Below are 19,650 nucleotides of genomic sequence, written 5' to 3' on the forward strand. Positions count from 1 at the left end.
TTTATTTATTTGAAAGTCAGAGTTACAGAGAGAGGGGAGAGGCAGAGACGGGGGTGGGGTGTGGAGGGGACAGAGAGAGGTCTTCCATCTGCTGGTTCACTGCCCAGACGTCTGCAACAGCCGAAGCTGCGCCGATCTGGAGCCAAGAGCCAGGAGCTTCTTCCTGGTCTCCTACGCAGGTGCAGGGGCCCAAGGACTCGGGCCATCTTCCACTGCTTCCCCAGGCCACAGCAGAGCTGGATGGGAAGTGGAGCAGCCGGGTCTCAAACCCGCTGTGCCAGGCCCCCTCAGGTCTCCTTTAATACGTTTTTCCTGCTTGAGTAAAATACATGCACACCGTCTCCTCACAACAGTGAGAAGCAGATGAGAGAGGAGCGCGGGCTGAGGGCCTCTCCCCCATTTCCCCAGTCAGGACGCTGAACCTCGGGTTTAGGCGCACGCTGGGGCCAAAAGCATTTCCCTTCCTTTCCTGTGCGCGCTGCGTCACTTCTGAGGACCCCGCGCCAGGCCCGGGACGGCGCTCCCGGTAAACAGTCGTGCTGGCGGCGGGCGCGGGAAGTTTCCCGGTGACTCCCCGGTGAAAGCCCGGGAGCGCCGCGGGGGGGGCTTCCGTTTCAGGGCTGCGCTCGCCCCCCCCGGAGAGCACACTCGGCCCAGCACCCTCCAGAGTCGTCCGGGCCTTCCAAACAACCGCCCCCCGCCCCACAGCTGGGGTTCCCGCGCTACAGGCCTCAGGAGCAGGCCCGGCTCGCGCGACCGCGGCAGGGCGCGGCCCCTTTAAGCGCGGCCACGTGGTCCGTGACGTCAGGTCAGGAAGTGTTTGAGGAAGTGGCGCTGGGCTGGCTGGTTTAAGGTTCCCGCATTTTCATGTCTTCGGTGGGGGGGTGTCAGAGCCCCCCGTGTGGTCCCCCGGCCCCCGCGTCCCCAGCCCCGGGAGCCTGGCCCCCGCCCCGCGTCCCCGCCGACAGGTGAGTCCCGCGGGCGGCGCAGGCCCCGGCCCCCCACAGACCCCAGGTCCGCGTGGGTGCTCGCTCGGGGGCTCCCCGCCTGTCTCCCCACGGAGGCCCCGAGGAACCCCGGCGTGGGCGGGCAGTAGCGGTTCGCGGCGCGCACGCGCCGTGCCGCTGCGGGTGGGGGTCGCCGAGCCCAGGCGCACGGGCGGCCGGGCTGGCTGCGGACACGCGTGACCGCTTGGCGCGCGTGGCCGCCGTCCGGGGAGTGGCCCTGGGGGTGGAGCATCGTCTCCCTGGGGTGACTTGGGGGGTGGGGAAGACCCCAGACAGCGCGACCGACCTTACGACCCGGTTTCTGGACACAAATGAAAATCAGTTCAGCTGCTCGGTTTCGCACTTTAACCTTTTGTGCCCCGACTCCACCCCAAATTCCTTACAGACTTAACAGGACGTCAGCATGAGCTGGTCGCCTTCGCTGCCAACCCAGACCTGCGGGGCCTGGGAAATGAAAGAACGCCTGGGAACTGGGGGCTTCGGAAACGTCATCCGCTGGCACAATCAGGTAGGGCTCCCGCAGCCTCGGCTCCTCCCTGCTCGCACGGCTGGGGCCTCCCCTTGGCCTGGCCTTCCGGAGGGAGTGAGAAGGGGCAGTGGCCAAGCTCAGCGGACCCATCTAGACTTTGATCCCTGGGCCGTGTTGACCGTGCCTCCTAAAGAAGTATATATTCAGTTCTGGAGCTATGCTGAGGTTAGGATATTGTCTACCAGCACACCATGTACCGGTGTGTTCCATATTCTAAAACATACAGAGAAAATTTTTAAGGATGAAAATAATCAAATATTTACTTATTTACATTTGTATTTCTAAAGATTTATTTATTTATTTGGAAGGCAGAGTTACAGGGAGAGGTAGAGAGAGAGAGAGAGAGAGAGAGAGAGAGAGACGGGTCTTCCATCTGCTGGTTCACTCCCCAAATGGCTGCAATGGCCAGAGCTGGGCCGATCTGAAGCCAGGAGCTGGGGGCTTCTTCCAGATCTCCCATGCAGGTGCAGGGGCCCAAGGACTTGGGCCATCTTCTACCTGCTTTTCCAGGCCGTAGCAGAGAGTTGGATTGGAAGAGGAGCAGCCGGGCCTGGAACTGGTGGCCATATGGGATGCTGGCGCTGTAGGCAGTAGCTTTACCTGCTATGCCACAGCGATGGCCCCTCAAGTATTTATTATTGAAAAATTTATAATACTTAAAGTATTTGATAATTATGTCTTCCCACTGTTGCTAAGCACTGTACAGCACAAAACACACAGATTTGCATGACAGTGAGAACTATCACATTGTTAATGAGTGAAAATTTTGTATTTCGATGACTTTTACAGCTTGGAGTTGTTTGGGTTGACTTCTTTTTAGATCTGGGTAGAGTCTCATCGACTTTACCCCTCAGGTGTCTGGCTGAGCTTCTCACGGGGCCAGTGTCAGTTCTGTCACATGTGCAGGAAGTACATGCACTGAAGCTCTCCTCAGGACTCGAAGCCCATGTTTGTTGGGTGAGCGTCGCATTCATAAATTGAGTAATGCATTCCCTAATTCTGCCTGAGAGGGGCACAGGTGACCTGCACAGATCTCCACAGGCCCCGGGCCACCCCAGCCTTGTGGGATGCCCACTTTCCTCAGTCCCAGAGGGCCACATGGTGCTGCTCTGAGAGGGTTGCTGTGCAGTTAGTACTAGAAAAGCTTAATTTATTTTTTATGTTTGTGGATCCCAATTTGTAGGAGCCCTCAGTTACCAAATAGCTACAGTGAGCTCCCCACCACTGCAGTCCTGGAAGGGGATTTAATGCAAAAGTGGCTTTCTGCACTAAAGGGATGGCAGATTGCAAACCCCCCCTTTTTTTTTCAAGATTTATTTTTATTTATTTAAAAGACAGAGTTACAGAGAGAGGTAGACAGAGAGAGAGAGGTCTTCCATCCGCTGGTTCACTCCCCAATTGGCTGCAACGGCTGGAACTGTGCCGATCCAAAGCCAGGAGCCAGGAGCTTCTTCCGGGTCTCCCACAGGGGTGCAGGAGCCCAAGGACTTGGGCCATCTTCTACTGCTTTCCCTGGCCACAGCAGAGAGCTGGACTGGAAGAGGAGCAGCTGGGACTAGAACAGGCACCCATATGGGATGCCGGCGCTTCAAGCCAGGGCTTTAACCTGCTGCACTACAGCGCCCGCCCCAGATTGCAAACCCTTTTTGGGAGCCTGGCTGCAGCATGCAGAAAGGGTCATGGAGGCTGGCCATATCCAGGTCGCTCCAGGCAGACATGGAGGACAGTTCTGAGTGCTGTCGGTTCCACGAGGATGGAAGGACCCCGGAGGAAGGAGACTGCGGGCCTGGGTGGTAGGCTTCTCACAGCCAGCTTGGAAACTGGGATTCCCGCAAACCTATGACTGGGGAGGCCTCAGAAATGTAACCGTCTTAAACTCGTCCTGGTCACAGGACAGCCAGGGTCAGATTCTTCTCTGGCCTCCCTGTACCGGCCTGGGCTGCTTCTAGACGGCTTAGTTCAGAACTGGAAACAGCCTGAATTCCTTCAAAACAGCGTTCCATGCAGGCGTACCATGTGCCTGTCATCTCCGGCTCAGAACGGCCTCCCTGTGCCGCCTGCTGGGAAAGCTGCTGCCACATGGGGTTTGTTTCCGGCCTTGATTAGGGCCCAGGAATGTGTGTGGGGGTTAGTGCTCCCAGTTACCACCATGCAGGTCTTCCCTTGTTGTAAAGCCTTAGTTGTCCGTAAGACCGACTCCTCCAGAGTCCAGCGTCGCTGCTGGCTCCCGCGGGCTGGTCTGCTGAGCACTCCTGTGGGACAAGCCCCTCTCCTCAGAGCCTTCGCATGAATTCTGCTCATCTCTCCAGGAGCAGCGCTAGACCACTTCCTCTGTGAGCCCGTCACGAACTGCTTCGCTCTGTGGGAAGCGGTCCTTCCACTGAATTCTTTGTCACCATGCGTTTTGACATGCCTCATGTCCCGCTTTTTTGTCTGTAGGAAGCTCTGAGTTCCAGTCTAGCTTTGCATTTCTTGCAATTCCTCCACAGCAACTGTGTTGTGTATGGTTGGGTGTACAAAATCTTTTCATTCAGTCAACCCCTGTATATTTATTGAATGTCTGCTATGGGTAGAATGGCAGAGAGGAGAAAGAGCCTTTAATCAACTAATTATACCTGTAAACTCCTAACTATGCTAAATGCAACTAGAGAGTGGGACCCAGCAGACAGAGACCGTAGACAGGGAGGTGGGATCAGCCAGGGGTTAGGAATTGGTGCTTGTGCTGAGACCCGAGAGACTGATAGAAGTTAGCTGGGCAGAGGTAGTCTGTGCAGAGGCCCTGTGGAGCTGCAGCTGGTGGCCAGTGTCACTGGAGGGAGGACCAGGTGAAGTTCAGTGAGAGCAGCAGGTGAAAGACTGCAGGACTTCATAGTTTAAATCAAGAGGGTTTTGTTTCGATCCAGAGAGAAATGGGACAATATTGGAAGGAAGTTCTAACTTCAGGGACAGATTGCAAGGGACCCAGGCAGGCAGCAGGGTGCTAGGAAAATTTTTTAGCTCCCAGAAAAATGCCCTGGTTCTGTGCCAATTTTCATGGGGTACCCACTCCCACCATGGCTGATTTCAAATCACCAACCAGCCCTCGCCAAATTCCTGGCTGTTGAACAGTGAGGTGGCTGGTGCTAGCGAGGCCCCTTCCCAGTGAGTGGGGGGGCCATGCTGGAGCTGGAGTAGTCCTAGTCGGAAAGCTGATGGTGGGAGTTGGGGAGTTTTAGAAGATACTTTGGAGGTAAAATTAGCGGGGTTGCGGGCAGGAGAGGAGCTGAACACTTAAAAAATCCTCAGAGGATGCTTGCCCAGGTACCCAAGAATCTCTACATCCTCCTGGGTGGGTCTCAGTCTGGGAGATCCCACGGGCTGCGGGGGTATTATGGAGAGAGAGGTCTTTAAGCAGTGTCCAGGCCTGGAGACGGATACCCTCCTCCAGAGCCTCTCGAAGAAAGCAGCTGGGATCTGGCAGTGTTGGCGACTTAGCTCTCGTCAAGAGCAATGATTGTACTTCACAATGTACCTTTCGCACAATACTCTATGTACTGTGTTGACAGACAGACAGACAGACAGAGACAGAGTATATGTGGTTTGTGTGTTTGAAGAGAAATTACAAGCCGGAGCCAAACAGTGGGCTCCTCAGTTGGAGAAGGGGTACCTAACCATCAGACCCACCCCTTAGTGGGAACCTAGAATAGTTAGGCAAGGTGATTTCCGTGCTTCTGCTCCAGGCCTCACAGTAACGCCGGCAGGAAGGAATCTTGTCCTCCTTCCCACTGAGCTGAGGAAACTCAATGACAAAGAAGTCACATAAGTTGCCAAGGGGCCAAGCTAGGGCGTAAAGGAGCAGGTTTGGAACCTGCGTCTCTGCATCCCAGCCTCCTGCTTCCTCCCCTGTGGCGTGGGGCTGCTCTGTAGGGGGGAACCGAGATGAGGATGTTTCTTAGGGATTCCTGTAACCTCCACCATCAATCTAAGCCATTTTGAAGCACGGAGGGACAAACAGTTCTTTGGAGGACCAAATGTATGTCCTCCTTGTTGAGCAGAGAACTCCAAAGAGGATTTCCCTGTGTCGAGTGGTGTGCCATGGGACCCCACCCCAGGTTCCCTGGTTTCTTTGTGTCTTCTTCCAAGCACCTCCCTTGAACCTCAGCCCAGGTGAGCACAAGCCGTTCGTCAGGCCCAGCTGCATAGGGTGATAGTTTCAGTAAGACCTTGTAAATACAAAGGAAGAGGAAAAGGAGGTAACTTGAGTGGCCTCAGCCACAGCACCTTTTAGGAGTAAGGGGGAAGATACATCTCTCAAACTTGCACAGACCTGGGCTCAAATCCTGGCTCCGTCGCTGGTCAGCTCCTTGACTTTGAGTGGCAACTTTCCCCGTGGACTGTGGTGGTACTTAAGATACCGATCCCCTCAACTCTGGATGCCCAGCATGGCTGGCAGGCTGTGGGCCAGTGCCCTCTGGAAGCATCTGGAAATGTCCCGAGAGCCTTGCAGTTTATAGCCTCTGCACTTTGATGGGAGAGAGGCCCTGTGGAATATTTCTGAGAGTGACCGAGGCAATGCACGTCTGCCTGTTAGAAGGAAGGTGTTACTTATCTTTGCTGTGAAGTAGTACCAACCTTCACTTGTGCCTTCCACGGGCAAGACCAAGTTCACTTCAGCTTATCTACGTGTATGTGTCTCCAAGTCTTAAATAAGACTGATCCACTCGGTTTACTGAGAAATCACTGAGCCGGCTCCTGAGCTTTGTGCCCAGTGTGCTTGGGCTCTGAGTCGGTGAGAGGAATGCTTAGGAATACATTAAACCTAAATCTAAGCACTAGATTGTGTGGGCGTGATAACGGCTGCCCTGTGTGGAGAGTCCGTGTGGGCCGGCTGTACCGAGTGCTTCATCCACGTCTTCCTTTCTGAGCCTTGCGAGGGAAGAGAAGGCTCCCGGAGAACTGGAACGTGGATCTTTCAAGGAGGTAGACCTGGTGGCCCGAGTGGAAGAGAAGGCTGTGAGTCAGGACAATGACACCAGTGCAGGACCAGAAAAAGGAAGGGGTGCTGTTAGCGTTTTCTCCAAGCTTACGCCACAGACACTGCGTTTTAACCGCTGTCACTGGAAGAGGTGGCGTCCTCCCTGCTCCCGGGCCAGGACCCCCGTGAGTTACATAAGCAGCTCAACCTGACCTACTCAGCTCCTGAGCCAGTGCTCCTGCCTCCTGTGCCCACAAGGTGTCTGGCACTGTCGGGAGCAGAGTTGGAGGCTCAGCCTGTCCCTGCTGGCTTTGAGAGTGGGCGGGTGCCGTGAGCAAGGGCTGCAAGGCTGCCCTAGAAGCTGGGAAGGCAGGAAGCAGGTTCTTCTCTGTTCTCCAGGAGGAACACAGCTTGCTGAGGCGCCTGTCAGACGTCCAGTGCACAGAACTAGAAGGAAATGAATCTGTGTTGTTTTAAGCCACCAAGTTCGTGCTCCTTTGTTAAATGACAACAAGAGGTGAATATACCATTCTGTGTTTTGAAGTTAAGTAGGTGCAGAGTTTTTAGTATCTTGGCTTAGAGTCTCAGAGTCATTCTGAGGTAACAAACCATGAGTCACAGCATCTTCTAACCCCTGCGTATGATAATCTGCACGGGGAACAGAGGGTGGAACCATGTTTCCTATCACAGCTTGGCCCATCCGCCCCTGTCCTATGGGATGCTGCGGAGCGAGATCTGAGTGTTGGGAGGCCCTGCGGGACGGGAAGCAAGGGTCTGTAACGGGTCTCAGTCCATTTGCCGCCACAGTGCCTGAGATGCAGTCATCTATGACGCAGAGAAAGTTGTTCCTGGAGACCGAGAGGTCCAAGGCCCAGGCGCCAGCGGCCGGTGACAGTCTTCTGGCAGTGGTGTCACTTGGTGGAGGCACAAGAGGGCCAAACTTGTAAAAAGGCGTCAACCCTGCCCACTGCCCCGTGGCTTAATTTGCCTCTCAAAAGGTTGACTTCTTCGTAGGTTAACAGTGGTAGCTACGTTTGGGCATCAGTTTGGGAGGAACAGACATTCAAACTGTAGCCGGCATCATCCTTCAGAGGTATTATTGATGAAGCCACGGCAGAACTGTACAGAAAGGTTTGAGTTTGAACACACATGGGGAGGGAAACTTGAAACCGGATTCTGTTGGCCTGAGAACAGACCGAGGCATTGGGACGCCCATGGGGGAGAGGGTGCAGGGCTTTGCTGCATACAGCTGTCTGCACAGTGATTGAACAAATGTCCTGTGCTATCTCTCTGAACCCTCGAGAAGTGTTAGGTGGGCTCCCACCCAAGGACACTTGTACAGTTGCACTAACTGATTCAATAGCAACAGGAGTTATAGTTTAAAAAATGTTAAATTTATTCAGAAGAGATTGTTGGTCCATTGGTTCACTCACCAAATCTCTGCGTCAGCTGAGACTGGGCTGGGCCGAAGCCAGGAGCCAGCAGCGCAAGTCAGATCTCCCCATGTGGGTAGCAAGGACCTAGGTGCTTGAGCCGTCCCCTGCTGTTTCCCAGGGTGTACATAAGCAGGAGGTTGAAATGGAGAACAGAGTTGGGACGCAAACCCAGACGCTCCCATATAGGATGCAGGTGCCCCAAACTGCATCTCAGCCACTGCACCCAGTGCCTGCCCCGGGACTTGCAGTTATCGAAAGAGGTCAGCTCTTCAGAGAGCCTCAGAATCAAAGACAGATATCAAGGTTACTAGTAGACAAAGACAAGAAGAGAGTGACTGGTTAGCCAGGATGACTGCCCCAGGCTGGATACGGTCACAACATGGGCAGGCTTTGGAAACACTGCCACGTGAAAGTTGCCTGTCACAAATGGGCACATACTGTATGATTCCATTTATACCACCAGAACAGGCGATTCCGTGGAGCCAGAGAGTGGACTGGTGGTTGCCAGGGGCTGGGGGGAGGGGTTCAAGGAAATGGAGAGGGACCGCTGATGGGTATGGGCTTCTTTGGGGGGGTAAGCAAGCATTGTACAGTTGACTGATTTTTGGCAGCACAACTCTTGAGTATACCAAAATCCACTGAGTTGCCTGCTTTAAATGGATGAATGTTTAGTACATGAGTTATATTTCCATAGAGCTTTTTCTTCAAAAGTAGGCACATGAGGTAACTGCTTGATGGAGAGCTTAACCAAAGCAATATTAACCTTTAATAAAAGCAACTTCTAGGACTATCTTAGAGGTGTTCTCAGTGTCTGTCCGCTGGCACAGGAGCTGTAATGGTTAAGATACCTCCACCTTATCTGAAATTATTGAAAACCCATGGAAAGGATTTCTTTATTGATCAGTGACTCTGGTTGTGTTTGGAGATTTCCACTTTTCCTGTGTTTACTAGGTGGGTCCTTGCTCCTGTAGGAATCCTGACCAGTTCGGTAAGGACGAGGCTGGCACGCAGTTGGATGGCACTCCAGGTTTTGCTGTGTGTCTGAGTCCCATTCAGTACCACAGCAGTTGCTGCACTTAACAAGAGCTGGGATCCTTTTCAGCATGCATTGTCATGAACTTGGAAAACTGAGATTGCCAGCAGGGCCTCCAGGACATCTTTTAAGTGAGAACAGTAGAGTTTTGTTTTGTTTTTTATTTTTATTTATTTTTTTGACAGGCAGAGTGGACAGTGAGAGAGAGAGAGAGAGAGAGAGAGAGAGAGAAAGGTCTTCTTTTGCCGTTGGTTCACCCTCCAATGGCTGCCGCGGCCGGCACACCGCGCTGATCCGATGGCAGGAGCCAGGTGCTTCTCCTGGTCTCCCATGGGGTGCAGGGCCCAAGCACTTGGGCCATCCTCCATTGCACTCCCTGGCCACAGCAGAGAGCTGGCCTGGAAGAGGGGTAACCGGGACAGAATCCGGCGCCCCGACCGGGACTAGAACCCGGTGTGCCAGTGCCGCAAGGTGGAGGATTAGCCTAGTGAGCCGCGGCGCCGGCCACCGTAACGTCTTACAGGCTGTGGCCCTTGGAGATGTTCTTGCTGCAGGTGCATGGACTACACAGGATGTTGGCACTGTGGAGCTACGCTAGCTGCTGCCAGAGGCCGCTGCTGTCCCTCAGTGATGCTCCCAGCTTCTGCCTTCTGGGCAGGCCCAGGGCATAGTGCAGACTGCCCTTGTGGCAGATGGAGCTGCTCTGCTCGCTGCTGCCAACAGTGTTGCCTCATGGCCCTCGCTTTCTGGCTTGTCCCCCCAGCTCCCTGGTGTACCTCAGGAGCCAGTCATGCAGTCAGTTATTCCTCCCAGAATTGTAATCTGCCTTCTGTTCAGTTCAAGAAAGCATGGTTAAAGGACTTTCGTTACTTACGTAGAGGTTGCAGCCCATGAGGATGGACAAGTCTGTAATTGAACAAAGACAAGGGGAAGAAAAACCCTATTATTCTACAGCAAAAAGACTAATTGGGAGATACATGCAGTGTCGGGTGGCAGAGTTGCAGGAGATGGGCCAGAAACATGGGCTGGAGCCGAGCGTGGGAAGGTTCCCCATGACAAGAGGACCTGTGGGAGGTGGAGGTGCGCTGCCAGGTGCTCATTGTCATGACAGCCCTGAAAGGTGCGTGGAGAAACTGAGTCAGACATGCGGGTGTGCCCAAGGTCACACAGCTGGCAAATGGCACCGCTGGAGTTTGAAGCATCCGAGTGTGCGTCTGTGTGCTCTGCTGGGTGAACGTGCCATGCAATGCTTTCTAGGTCAGAGCGGTCACATGCTAGCGGTGCGGTGTGGCTCAGCCTCTGGGGCCCCAGCCGGTGTGCAGAGGGGCTGATCCCTCTGGGCAGGAATGGCCACCGAGGCTGCAGAGCAAGGCCTCAGAAGCTTTGATTCTGGGTGGGTGGAGGTGAGGCAGCAGGAAGGGCAGGTGGGGTGAGGGGTGAGGGAGCAGCCGACTGGCAGGGGCCCTGGGGCGCTGTGCCTGAGGCCGGGAGCCACTCCCACGTAGCTTGCTTGCTCGCGCTCCGGCACGCTCTCTGCATTGGCTGTTCATTGTGCCGGTTCCCAACGTTCTCTTTCGACAGGAGACAGGCGAGCAGATCGCCATCAAGCAGTGCCGGCAGGAGCTGAGCCCACGGAACCGAGAGCGCTGGTGTCTTGAGATCCAGATCATGAGAAGGTGAGGGCCTGGGCTGCCAGACAGCTGTGGTGGAGTGGCCTCTAGGGACCCCGGTGTGGATCTGGAGCAACGGCCCCATTGCTGCGTGTGGCAAAGTTGTGCCTCTCCTCCAGCTGGGTGCCAGCAAGGCTGTGTGGATGGGTGACTCCTCCTCTTCCTCTTTTTTTTGAAGGTTGGTTTATTCATTTGAGAGCCAGCATTACAGAGAGAGAGATCTTCCATCTGCTGGTTCACTCCCTCAGTGGCTGCAGTGGCCAGGGCTGGACCAAGCCAAAGCCAGGAGTCAGGAGCTTCATCTGGGTCTCCCACGTGGGTGCAGGGGCCTAAACACTCGGACCATCTGCTGCTGCTTTTCCCAGGCCATTAATAGGAGCTGGATCAGGAGTGGAGCAGCTGGGATGTGAATTGGCACCCATACGGGATGCCGGTGTCACACGTGGTAGCTTTACCCACTGTGTCAGAACGCTGTCCCCAGTGACTGCACTACTCACGATGGTGGGAAGAGTAGCAGTTAAAGTCTACACGGGGTCTTTTGGTCGGTTTTGTTTATGATCCTTTGGCAGAAGATCCTTTTTTTTCAGGGAGGGGTGCAGCTCCCCAGTGCTATGGCACTGCTGTTGGTATTTACTCCCCAGGGTGCAGGCAGGGTGTGTCGATCCACTTGATGGGTGCTGTCCCCCGGCTAGTGAAGCGTTTGGGCGGATGAGCCAGCCTAGAAGACGTCAATCAGGTGCTCACTCTGCCAAGCTTGCCGACCAGGCGCCCTGGCCTGCGTGCCCACGTTTGGAAATGCTCCCTGCTCTGTCTCCAAAGCAGGCTCAGTTATGCCTGCACTCAGGTCTTGACCTCGTGCTGCTGCAAGTGGAGCTAGCCGGGCAGACTCTGGGATACACTGTGCGTTTCTGGACAGGCGTCTCCTCTGTTGATTGCTGAGGGCTCTCGTAAGGTAGACTTGGCTGTCGTGGAGGGCGGGAGGAGTGGGTGAGCTGAAGCTGGGGTCTGCCCTCACTGGTTTCTCCTCCTTCCTAGGCTGAACCACCCAAACGTGGTGGCCGCCCGGGATGTCCCCGAGGGGATGCAGAACTTGGCGCCCAACGACCTGCCCCTGCTGGCCATGGAGTACTGCCAAGGAGGAGACCTCCGCAAGGTGGGACGCGGAGGGGCTGCCCCGGCCATGCCTGCGTTGGGGTGACATGGGTGGAGTCGGAGGCTGAGTCAGAGGCTGTCAGGAAAGCGGCAGGGAGGGGCTTGCCGTGCGTTCTACACTGTGACCAGGGCTGTGGGGAAAGGCTGGCTGAGCTCCAGAGTAAACGTTTCCACCCTTGTGTGCTGGGGCCATCGGTCTCAGCGGCAGCATCGCCACTGTCCTTATTAGGAGGGCTTGGCCTCCACAGATGTGGGGCACCACACGCAGTCACCAGGCGTAGCAGGAAGGGAACTGGCTTAGTTAGTAATCAGGCAGCTGGGATGGGGCTACAGGTCCCCCACTGACTCACCTGCTGGGTTTTGCCTTCCTTCTCACCACCTCGGCTTCTCTTCCCTGAGTTCAGGGTGGGCAGAGGCAGCCTTCCCAGTGCAGGGATGGTTCTGTGTGCCGACTTCCCAGGGCATCTCTAAGACAGTCCCTCGCTTGATCCCTAACCACCCTGTGACGCTGGTGCAGATGGGATCCTGTGTTACCAGCGGGTGTCATGGCCCGGAGAGGTCAAGTCAACTATCAGACCTCACACAGCTTCAGGAGCAGTGTTTAGGCCACAGTGCTGTGAGTCCCACTGCAGGCCCTCTCTCCGTCTGGGAAACTGAGCAGAGCCACACTGATTTACGAAAATGAAAACTCTGATGAGAGTGTGTGTGAGTTTGTGTGAGAGTGAGTGTGTATGAGTGTATGTGTAAGTGTGTACACGATTGTGAGTGTGTATATGTGCATTTGTGTGAGTGTGTGTATGTGTGTACGAGTGTGCGTTTATGTGAGAGTATGTGTTTGAGTGTATGAGTGTGTGTTCACGCATGTGAGTGTATGAGTGTGTATGTGTGTATGAATGTGCATTTATGTGAGTGTATGAGTGTGTGTGTTTGTGTGTTTATGTGAGCGTATGAGTGTGTGTGTTTGTGCGTTTATGTGAGCGTATGAGTGTGTGTTCACGCATGTGAGTGTATGAGTGTGTGTATGTGTGTATGAATGTGCATTTATGTGAGCGTATGAGTGTGTGTGTTTGTGCGTTTATGTGAGTGTATGAGTGTGTGTATGTGTGTATGAATGTGCATTTATGTGAGCATATGAGTGTGTGTGTTTGTGTGTTTATGTGAGTGTATGTGTGTTCACGCATGTGAGCCTGTGAGTGTGTGTACGTGTGTGCGTGCAGCTCCCCTCCCCTCTGCACCCTGCAAGGCCCCGATGCTGGGGCCAGGAATGCCCTGCACTTGACTCTGTCTTCACCTGGAAGTTTCCCAGACTCCTCTCACGTGCTGTTTTCATTTCTGTTTCTATTCTGGCCTTTCCAGCTTCTTCTTCTTTTTTTTTTTTTGAAAGGAAAATTTCCACGAGGGTTGATGCACCACTTTCTCCTGCGGTGGGCGGTGGGCGGTGGGCAGCGTCACGGCAGGATGTGAGCGCGCTCTGGCATGACCTCTGAGCAAGGGACTGATAAGCGATGAGAAATGGGAGCCTTATTTTCCTAACCTTTGACAGTCATCGGGTTCCTGCCTGCAGTGGCAGATAAAGGCACGCTGCACTCGAGTGGGTAGTCGGTGGGCTGGGCAGGATGACGGAGGGCTCTGAAGTCAGGCAGAGGCAGAGCCAGCCAGTGGGCCAGGGAGGGGACGATGGGGATTTCAACCTGATTGACCCAGTGTGGGCTGCGGGGTGACCCGGGGAGGCAGGAAGCGATGGCGTCTTCTGTCCCTGCTGTCACTCCGAAGGCCACTGCTGCTAGAACACTTGATCGATTGTTCCATTTGTTCAAACCAAGTAGCCTTTCTGGAAAAGTTCAGCCCCCTCCCTGAAAAAGTTCAGAATCTCTGACCTTGGGCACAGGGAGATGAGCTTGTCCTGCACAGGGGCAGATGTGCAAGTCAGAACAGATCTGAAAGTGGAGTCTGTGCCCGAGCAGGTAGAGGCTCTTGACCGTTGGTCACGAGTCCGAGGCTCAGCCGGGAGGTGGCTTTCTCTGTCGTCTCCATCCAATGCCAGCTCCCAGCAGCACGTTGAGCCCCTTGGTAAGATGAGAGGCCAGGAGAGCCGGGGAGTCACGTCTGGCTCTGCCCTCCGAGGGCCCCGTGAGCTGGCAGATATCTGACTCCTCTCATCTCTTGTTTCCTAACTCTGACACGGGAACCGCCGTTGCCTCATGCTAGCCTGGAGGGTTAACTGAACACCTGCAGGGACGAAGCTTCCCTGAGCTAAGCCGTGTACATGGCAGCTGGTGCCAGACACGTTGCAAGTGCTCCTTAGCTGCTCTCGGCTTTGATCATCACCGTGCGTGGCGAGGCGACAGGGAAGTGGTCGGAGGGTGTTGTCCAGTGGCCGCCTGCCTGCCTCCTTCAGGGGGCTCTGCAGGGCAGGGAATCGCTGGGGCAGGGCCTGGACTCTGGCCCGCTTCGCAGCCGGGAGACTGGAGAATGCCTCGTCACAGGGTGACTCCAACACCTGCCGCCAGGGCCAGCCGTCCAAGGACGGGAGTTCTCCCTGCTGCTTCCCTTCCTCCTCAGGCCAATTCCTGCCAGCCCCGCTGCCCAGGCCTCCTCCAAAGCGGGGGTCCCAGTGCCCATGTCCAGGGTCGGCCCTCAGCCCGCTGGCTGCGATGGAGGCGCGTGCCCGGCTGCTCTGACACCTGTTCCCACCTTCTCCACAGTACCTGAACCAGTTTGAGAACTGCTGCGGCCTGCGGGAAGGAGCCATCCTCACCTTGCTGAGCGACATTGGTAAATCCCAGCCCTGGGAGTCAGGCCGCACCCTTCCAGGAGAGAGTGTGGCGCCCCTGTGCATGCCTGCCGAGCACAGAAGGGAGGCAGTTTTGGTCCTTTGACCTTTAGAGAGGGTGGGGATGGGGGCCGAGGGGGCCCTGCTGGAGTGGGAAAGCCAGCAAGGTTACCCTAACCCTAACCCTAACCCTAACCCTAACCCTAACCCTAACCCCTTCCTTCCTGACCAGTCATGAGGTGAATTATGATGAACGCGGAATACCAGATTTCCTTCCCCATTAGAAAGCTCCCCTCCCTGCTTTTCCTGGAATGGCCAGCGGTGGAATCGGTTGTCATCTGAAGGATTTTGTCGCCTGGCAATGAATTTTTCCACTGCCACGTAGGCGGTTCTTTGCCAGCCACAAGCGTAGGAAAAACCGCCCTCATTCCGTCCCTTGACGCTGTCGGCGTCCTCAGATGGGAGTGTCCACCTCGCTCTCCGAGGAGGTCAGGCTGGCTGCAGTGACCTGCACAGCAGAGGTCACGCTGGAGTCTCCTGGAGCTGGGCCCACTCCGGGAGGGAACCCGGGCACGCTGAGTCGGCACGCGGTTCCCACCTGGAGCGTCAGCGCTCAGAGAGCCTTGCTGAGCTGTGTGTTCTTAAGAGCAGAGCAGTCCCCAGGGTTGTTGGCGTGAGTCGCTGTGATCTGAGGTTTAGATTTGCCCCAGAGTTCATCTTTGAATATTTGCCCCTGCCCCTTCCTGCTCTCTGGAGATTGGCACCATTTTCATCTCTTCCACCCTCCATCTTTTGAAGCTGTATATATAAACTTTTTTTTGTCTGCTTGAACTTTTTTGGGGGGAGTGGGGGTGTTGTCAAATAGGAAAGCTGAAAGAGTTAGGCCCATGTGGGTCCCCTGGAGACCCTCTGTCTGCCTCGAGGACTAACCCCTAGGTCAGGAATCTGCTTGTTCCCTGGAGAGCCTGCCACGGGGCTCACCCCATGCAACCTACGCTTGGGTGGTTTCTTGATTTTTTTCTCAGGGGCCAGATTACCTGATTGTTCTCCATTTTGTTGGGTAGAAGACAGGTTAGCGGGTTGGGAAATATTCTTTTGTTTTTGTGGGCAGCTTTTATTGTGTGTCTGGTTAGTTTGTCAAGTGTGGTTTTTCCTTTGGTCTTATTCTCGCAGACATTTTCCTTTCTCTTATTGGATTATTTACACATTTAGTAAGTAGTTACCAAGGAACTCTTTACATTATTGGCTCAAGTACATGTCTACTTCTTCATATATAGCTTTGTCCTTTCTCAGGTAATCCCCTACTTATACTGATAGGGCATCTCATTGTTTTATATTCTTTTGGTCTGGGTGTACTTTTGTAGAAAAAAAAAAAACAGTTGTATTATTTATTTGAGAGAGAGCGAGCTCCCATCTGCCACCTTCCTCAGATGCTCACAACAGCTGGGGCTGGGCCAGGCCAAAACCAGGAACTACATCCAGGTCTCCCACATGGGTGACAGGGACCCAAGAGCTTGAGCCATCACCACTGCCTCCCAGGGTGTACGTCTGCAGGAAGCTGGAGTCATGTGCAGAGTTTTATTTATTTATTTATTTGATTCCAGAGGCAGAGTGACAGCAGAGAGAGGGAAAGACAGAGAGGTCTACCCTCCGCTGGTTCACTTCCCAAATGGCCTCGACGGCTGGAGCTGGGCAGATCCAAAGCCAGGAGTCAGGAGCTTCCAGACCTGGGTGCAAGGGCCCAAGCACTTCATTGCTTTCCCCAGGCCATTAGCAGAGACCTGGATCAGAAGAGGAACAGCCGGGTCATGAACCGGCACCCATGTGGGATGCCAGTGCCGCAGGCAGAGGCTTAGCCTGCAGAGCTACCGGCACTGGCCCTAGGTGGTAGCTTTTGTGCTGTTCAAGTTTCGTGTGTATACTTTGAACATAAGTCAGAACAATGAAGGCAGATAAGCTCTTGGGTACTTTCGTGGTACAACCCTTCCATAGGTCCACAGGTGCATGACTATTAAATTTTTTTAATGAATGAAGTATTTTTTTAAATATTTTTATCTACTTGAAAGGCAAAGCTAGAGAGAGAGAGAGAGAGAGAGAGAGAAATCTTTTATCCTCTGGTTCACTCCCCAAATGCTTGAAACACCCTGGGCTGGGCCAGACTGAAGCCCAGGAGCCAGAAGCTCCATCTGGGTCTCCCACGTGGGTGACAAGGGCCCAAACACTTGAACCATCATCTCCTGCATCCCATAGTGTATTTGCAGGAAGCTGGATTAGAAGCCAAGGAGGGCCGGTGCCGTGGCTCACTTGGCTAATCCTCTGCCTGCGGCACCGGCACCCCGGGTTCTAGTCCCAGTTGGGGTGCCAGATTCTGTCCCGGTTGCTCCTCTTCCAGTCTGGCTCTCTGCTGTGACCCAGGAGGGCAGTGGAGGATCGCCCAAGTGCTTGGGCCCTGTACCCGCATGGGAGACAAGGAGGGGGCATCTGGCTCCTGGCTTCAGATCGGGGCAGTGCTCCAGCTGTGGCAGCCATTTGGGGGGTGAACCGGCGGAAGGAAGACCTTTCTCTCTCTCTCTCTCTCTCTCTCTCTCTCTCTCTCTCTCTCTCTTTCTCATTGTCTAACTCTGCCTGTAAAAAAAAAAAGAAGAAGAAGAAGAAGTCCAGGAGCCAGACTCAGTCCTGCCCTCAGATACTTGATGCAGGCATCCCAAGTGGTGGCCTTAACCCACTACTCCACGGCATCCCCCCTGAATATTAAATTCTTTGAGTTGGTGATTCTGTCTTTTCTTTCTGTGACTGTATATTGGAAATAATTAGACTTTGAAGTGCTAGCGTACTAAAATTAAACTTACCCCACCCCTTCTTTCTTTTGAGAGAAAGAGAAAAAACACTCGTGTCCTCTGGTTCACTCCTTACATGCCTGCAGTGGTTGAAGTTGGCCAGGCCAGAGCCAGATTCCAGGACCTCCGTTGAGGTCTCCCATGAGAATGGCAGAGACCCAGTTCCTGTAGCCTCCCAGGATCTGTCTGCATTAGCAAGAAAACTGGATTGAGGAGCCAGATCTGGGCATCAAACCCTGATGCTCCCACATGAGATGCCACATGCAATCAGCATTCCCAGGGCAAGGGACAGCTCTTCCGCCCATCGGCAGTGTGACATAATCTTCAGAACGTCCGTTTTATTAGCCGTAAAGTGGGAAGGTGACCTCATTAGACTTGTCAGCAGGACAGAATGAGGTGATACACATGTGGCTGCTGCAGTGTTTAGTCGGGGCAGAGTGTGCAGTCAGCAGATGTTCGCTCCTCTCATTTCCTGCCCCTCAGCTCCTCGTGTGGGCTGGGACCCGAGGGTGGGCCCAGGGAACCAGACACATGGTTGTCTTGTAAGTCCTCTTCCTGGAAGTGGCCCACCTCCCTCAGACCCCGCCCATCTCAGTGGCCTATGGACACAGTCACATCCCCTGCTTGTGGTGGCTTTTGAGGTTGCTGATAAGCTTGGATCATCCTTTTATTCCCCCTTTTTTTTTTTTTTTAATTTCTGAATAAGAGCTGTCAGATTTATTTCTTGTGCAAGAACCCTGTGACCGAGTCAGAGTTCAAAAGCTTTTGTGGAGCCCATCTAACATAACTCGTTTGTGTGTTGAAACATTTCCTGAGCATATTTTGTTCCCGCTTGTCCCAAGTGCTGGCCCTGCCGTGCCCTTTGTTGGAGTCGCCGCTGCTGTTCTCTGCCAGGTTGACTTCAGAGAAGTGGCAGAGCCACGCCCTCGACCTCTGGGTCCTGAGTCACTGCTTCTCTCCTGCTTAGACCTGTTGGCCCCTGACCTCCCAGAGACGTGCACTGGGCGCAGCCTCCAGGCAACAGGCACACGTAGGATTTTTGCAGTGAATGTTAAGTGGGCCAGGAAGATACTGTAGAGTCCACAGGAGGCAGCAGGCCGAGGCTTGGCAAGCCCCTGGAGAGCCTCCTTCCCCCGAAGCCAGGACGAGCCTGTCAGACCCTTGCACTCACACCGGGGGACAGGTGCAGAGGCAGCTGGAAGTGATTCGGACTTCCTCACCATGTGACCCCTCAGATAGCTCAGGGAAGTCAGGGAGAAGTGGCCTCCTGTCTGTGTAGTCTGGCTTCGGAAACGTTGCCGCGTGTCTCCTCCTGCCAGTGGAGGAGCAGAGTCCTGAGCAGTCGAGCGGGTGTTTGCTGCTGCCTGCAAGGGTGCGGGGTCGTGCCAGTGCCAGGGCCAGCCGGGTAGTCTCCGTGGCCGTATTGGGTCTGAATCAGTTCTCCCTGGCCTTGCAGGTGGCTGCTTTGCTGTGCTGGCTGACCGTGGGGTTCCCTGAACCTCAGGGACCGCCCCGCCTCCCCCATTTTTGTCTGTTCTTCATTCGTTCTCTGAGTCATCGTGTCTCTGTCTTCTGTCGGAGTTGCTCCCAGCAGCTGTCCAGGACGTGAGCATCAGAGCAGAGAGGATCTCGGCTGGATTCCAGATGCAGTGCTTCTGTCATTGTGGGTTTTCATACTTGTTCTACAGGATACATCTGTCTGACTGCACTGTTGATTTTAACAAAAAATGATGATCGTGGCCTCAGATCATTTGTAGATAGGATGTTGGAAAACATAAGTGACCAGATCAATAAATACCGCGATGAAGAAGACAGCTGGCTTTCGGTCCTGGCTTCTCTGCGTTGAGGCTCTGTAACCTTGGGTAACACACGGAACTGTGCAGGCCTGTGTGTCCTTGACTTTAAAAGCAGGGATTTGGACCTCAAAGTGATCTCTGAGGTCCCCTCTGCCATCTCCACTGTTCAGGTAGCCTATTTTATGTTTGAAATATTTGTTTGGAAGGCAGAGTGAGGGGTGGGGAGGTCTTCCGTCTGCTAGTTTACTCCCCAGATGGCTACAATAGCAGAGTCTAGGCCAGGCAGAAGCCAGGAACCAGCAACTCCATCCTGGTCTCCCACATGGGTGGCAGGGACCCAAAGACGTCAGCCATCCTCCGCTGCATTCCCAGGTGCGTGAGCAGGAAGCCGGATCAGAAGCAGAATGCTAGGACTTGAACTGGTGCTCTGATTCGAGATGCCAGTATCGCAGGGGGTAGCTTA

General features: G+C 54.3%; 1 protein-coding gene across 7 annotated transcripts in view; it reads left to right on the plus strand.

Moving 5' to 3' along the window:
* Positions 1 to 800: 800 nt before the first annotated feature.
* Positions 801 to 19,650, plus strand: part of IKBKB (inhibitor of nuclear factor kappa B kinase subunit beta) — a 45,489-nt gene continuing 26,639 nt past the window's right edge. For 5 of the 7 annotated variants that reach the window (XR_011386389.1, XM_051832409.2, XM_051832410.2 and 2 more), the window contains exons 1-5: positions 801 to 968; positions 1,393 to 1,515; positions 10,541 to 10,635; positions 11,665 to 11,782; positions 14,487 to 14,556. Coding sequence is in view for 6 of the 7 variants with exons in the window: in XM_051832409.2 (XP_051688369.1) it covers positions 1,411 to 1,515; positions 10,541 to 10,635; positions 11,665 to 11,782; positions 14,487 to 14,556 (388 nt within the window). In the remaining variant the exon portion in view is untranslated. Of the gene's footprint in view, positions 969 to 1,392; positions 1,516 to 10,540; positions 10,636 to 10,807; positions 11,582 to 11,664; positions 11,783 to 14,486; positions 14,557 to 19,650 lie in introns of all 7 variants that reach the window. The other 2 variants (XM_070068617.1, XM_070068618.1) reach the window with 2 other exon arrangements.

This window comes from Oryctolagus cuniculus, chromosome 2, assembly GCF_964237555.1.
Source record: "Oryctolagus cuniculus chromosome 2, mOryCun1.1, whole genome shotgun sequence".
Classification (NCBI taxonomy): domain Eukaryota; kingdom Metazoa; phylum Chordata; class Mammalia; order Lagomorpha; family Leporidae; genus Oryctolagus; species Oryctolagus cuniculus.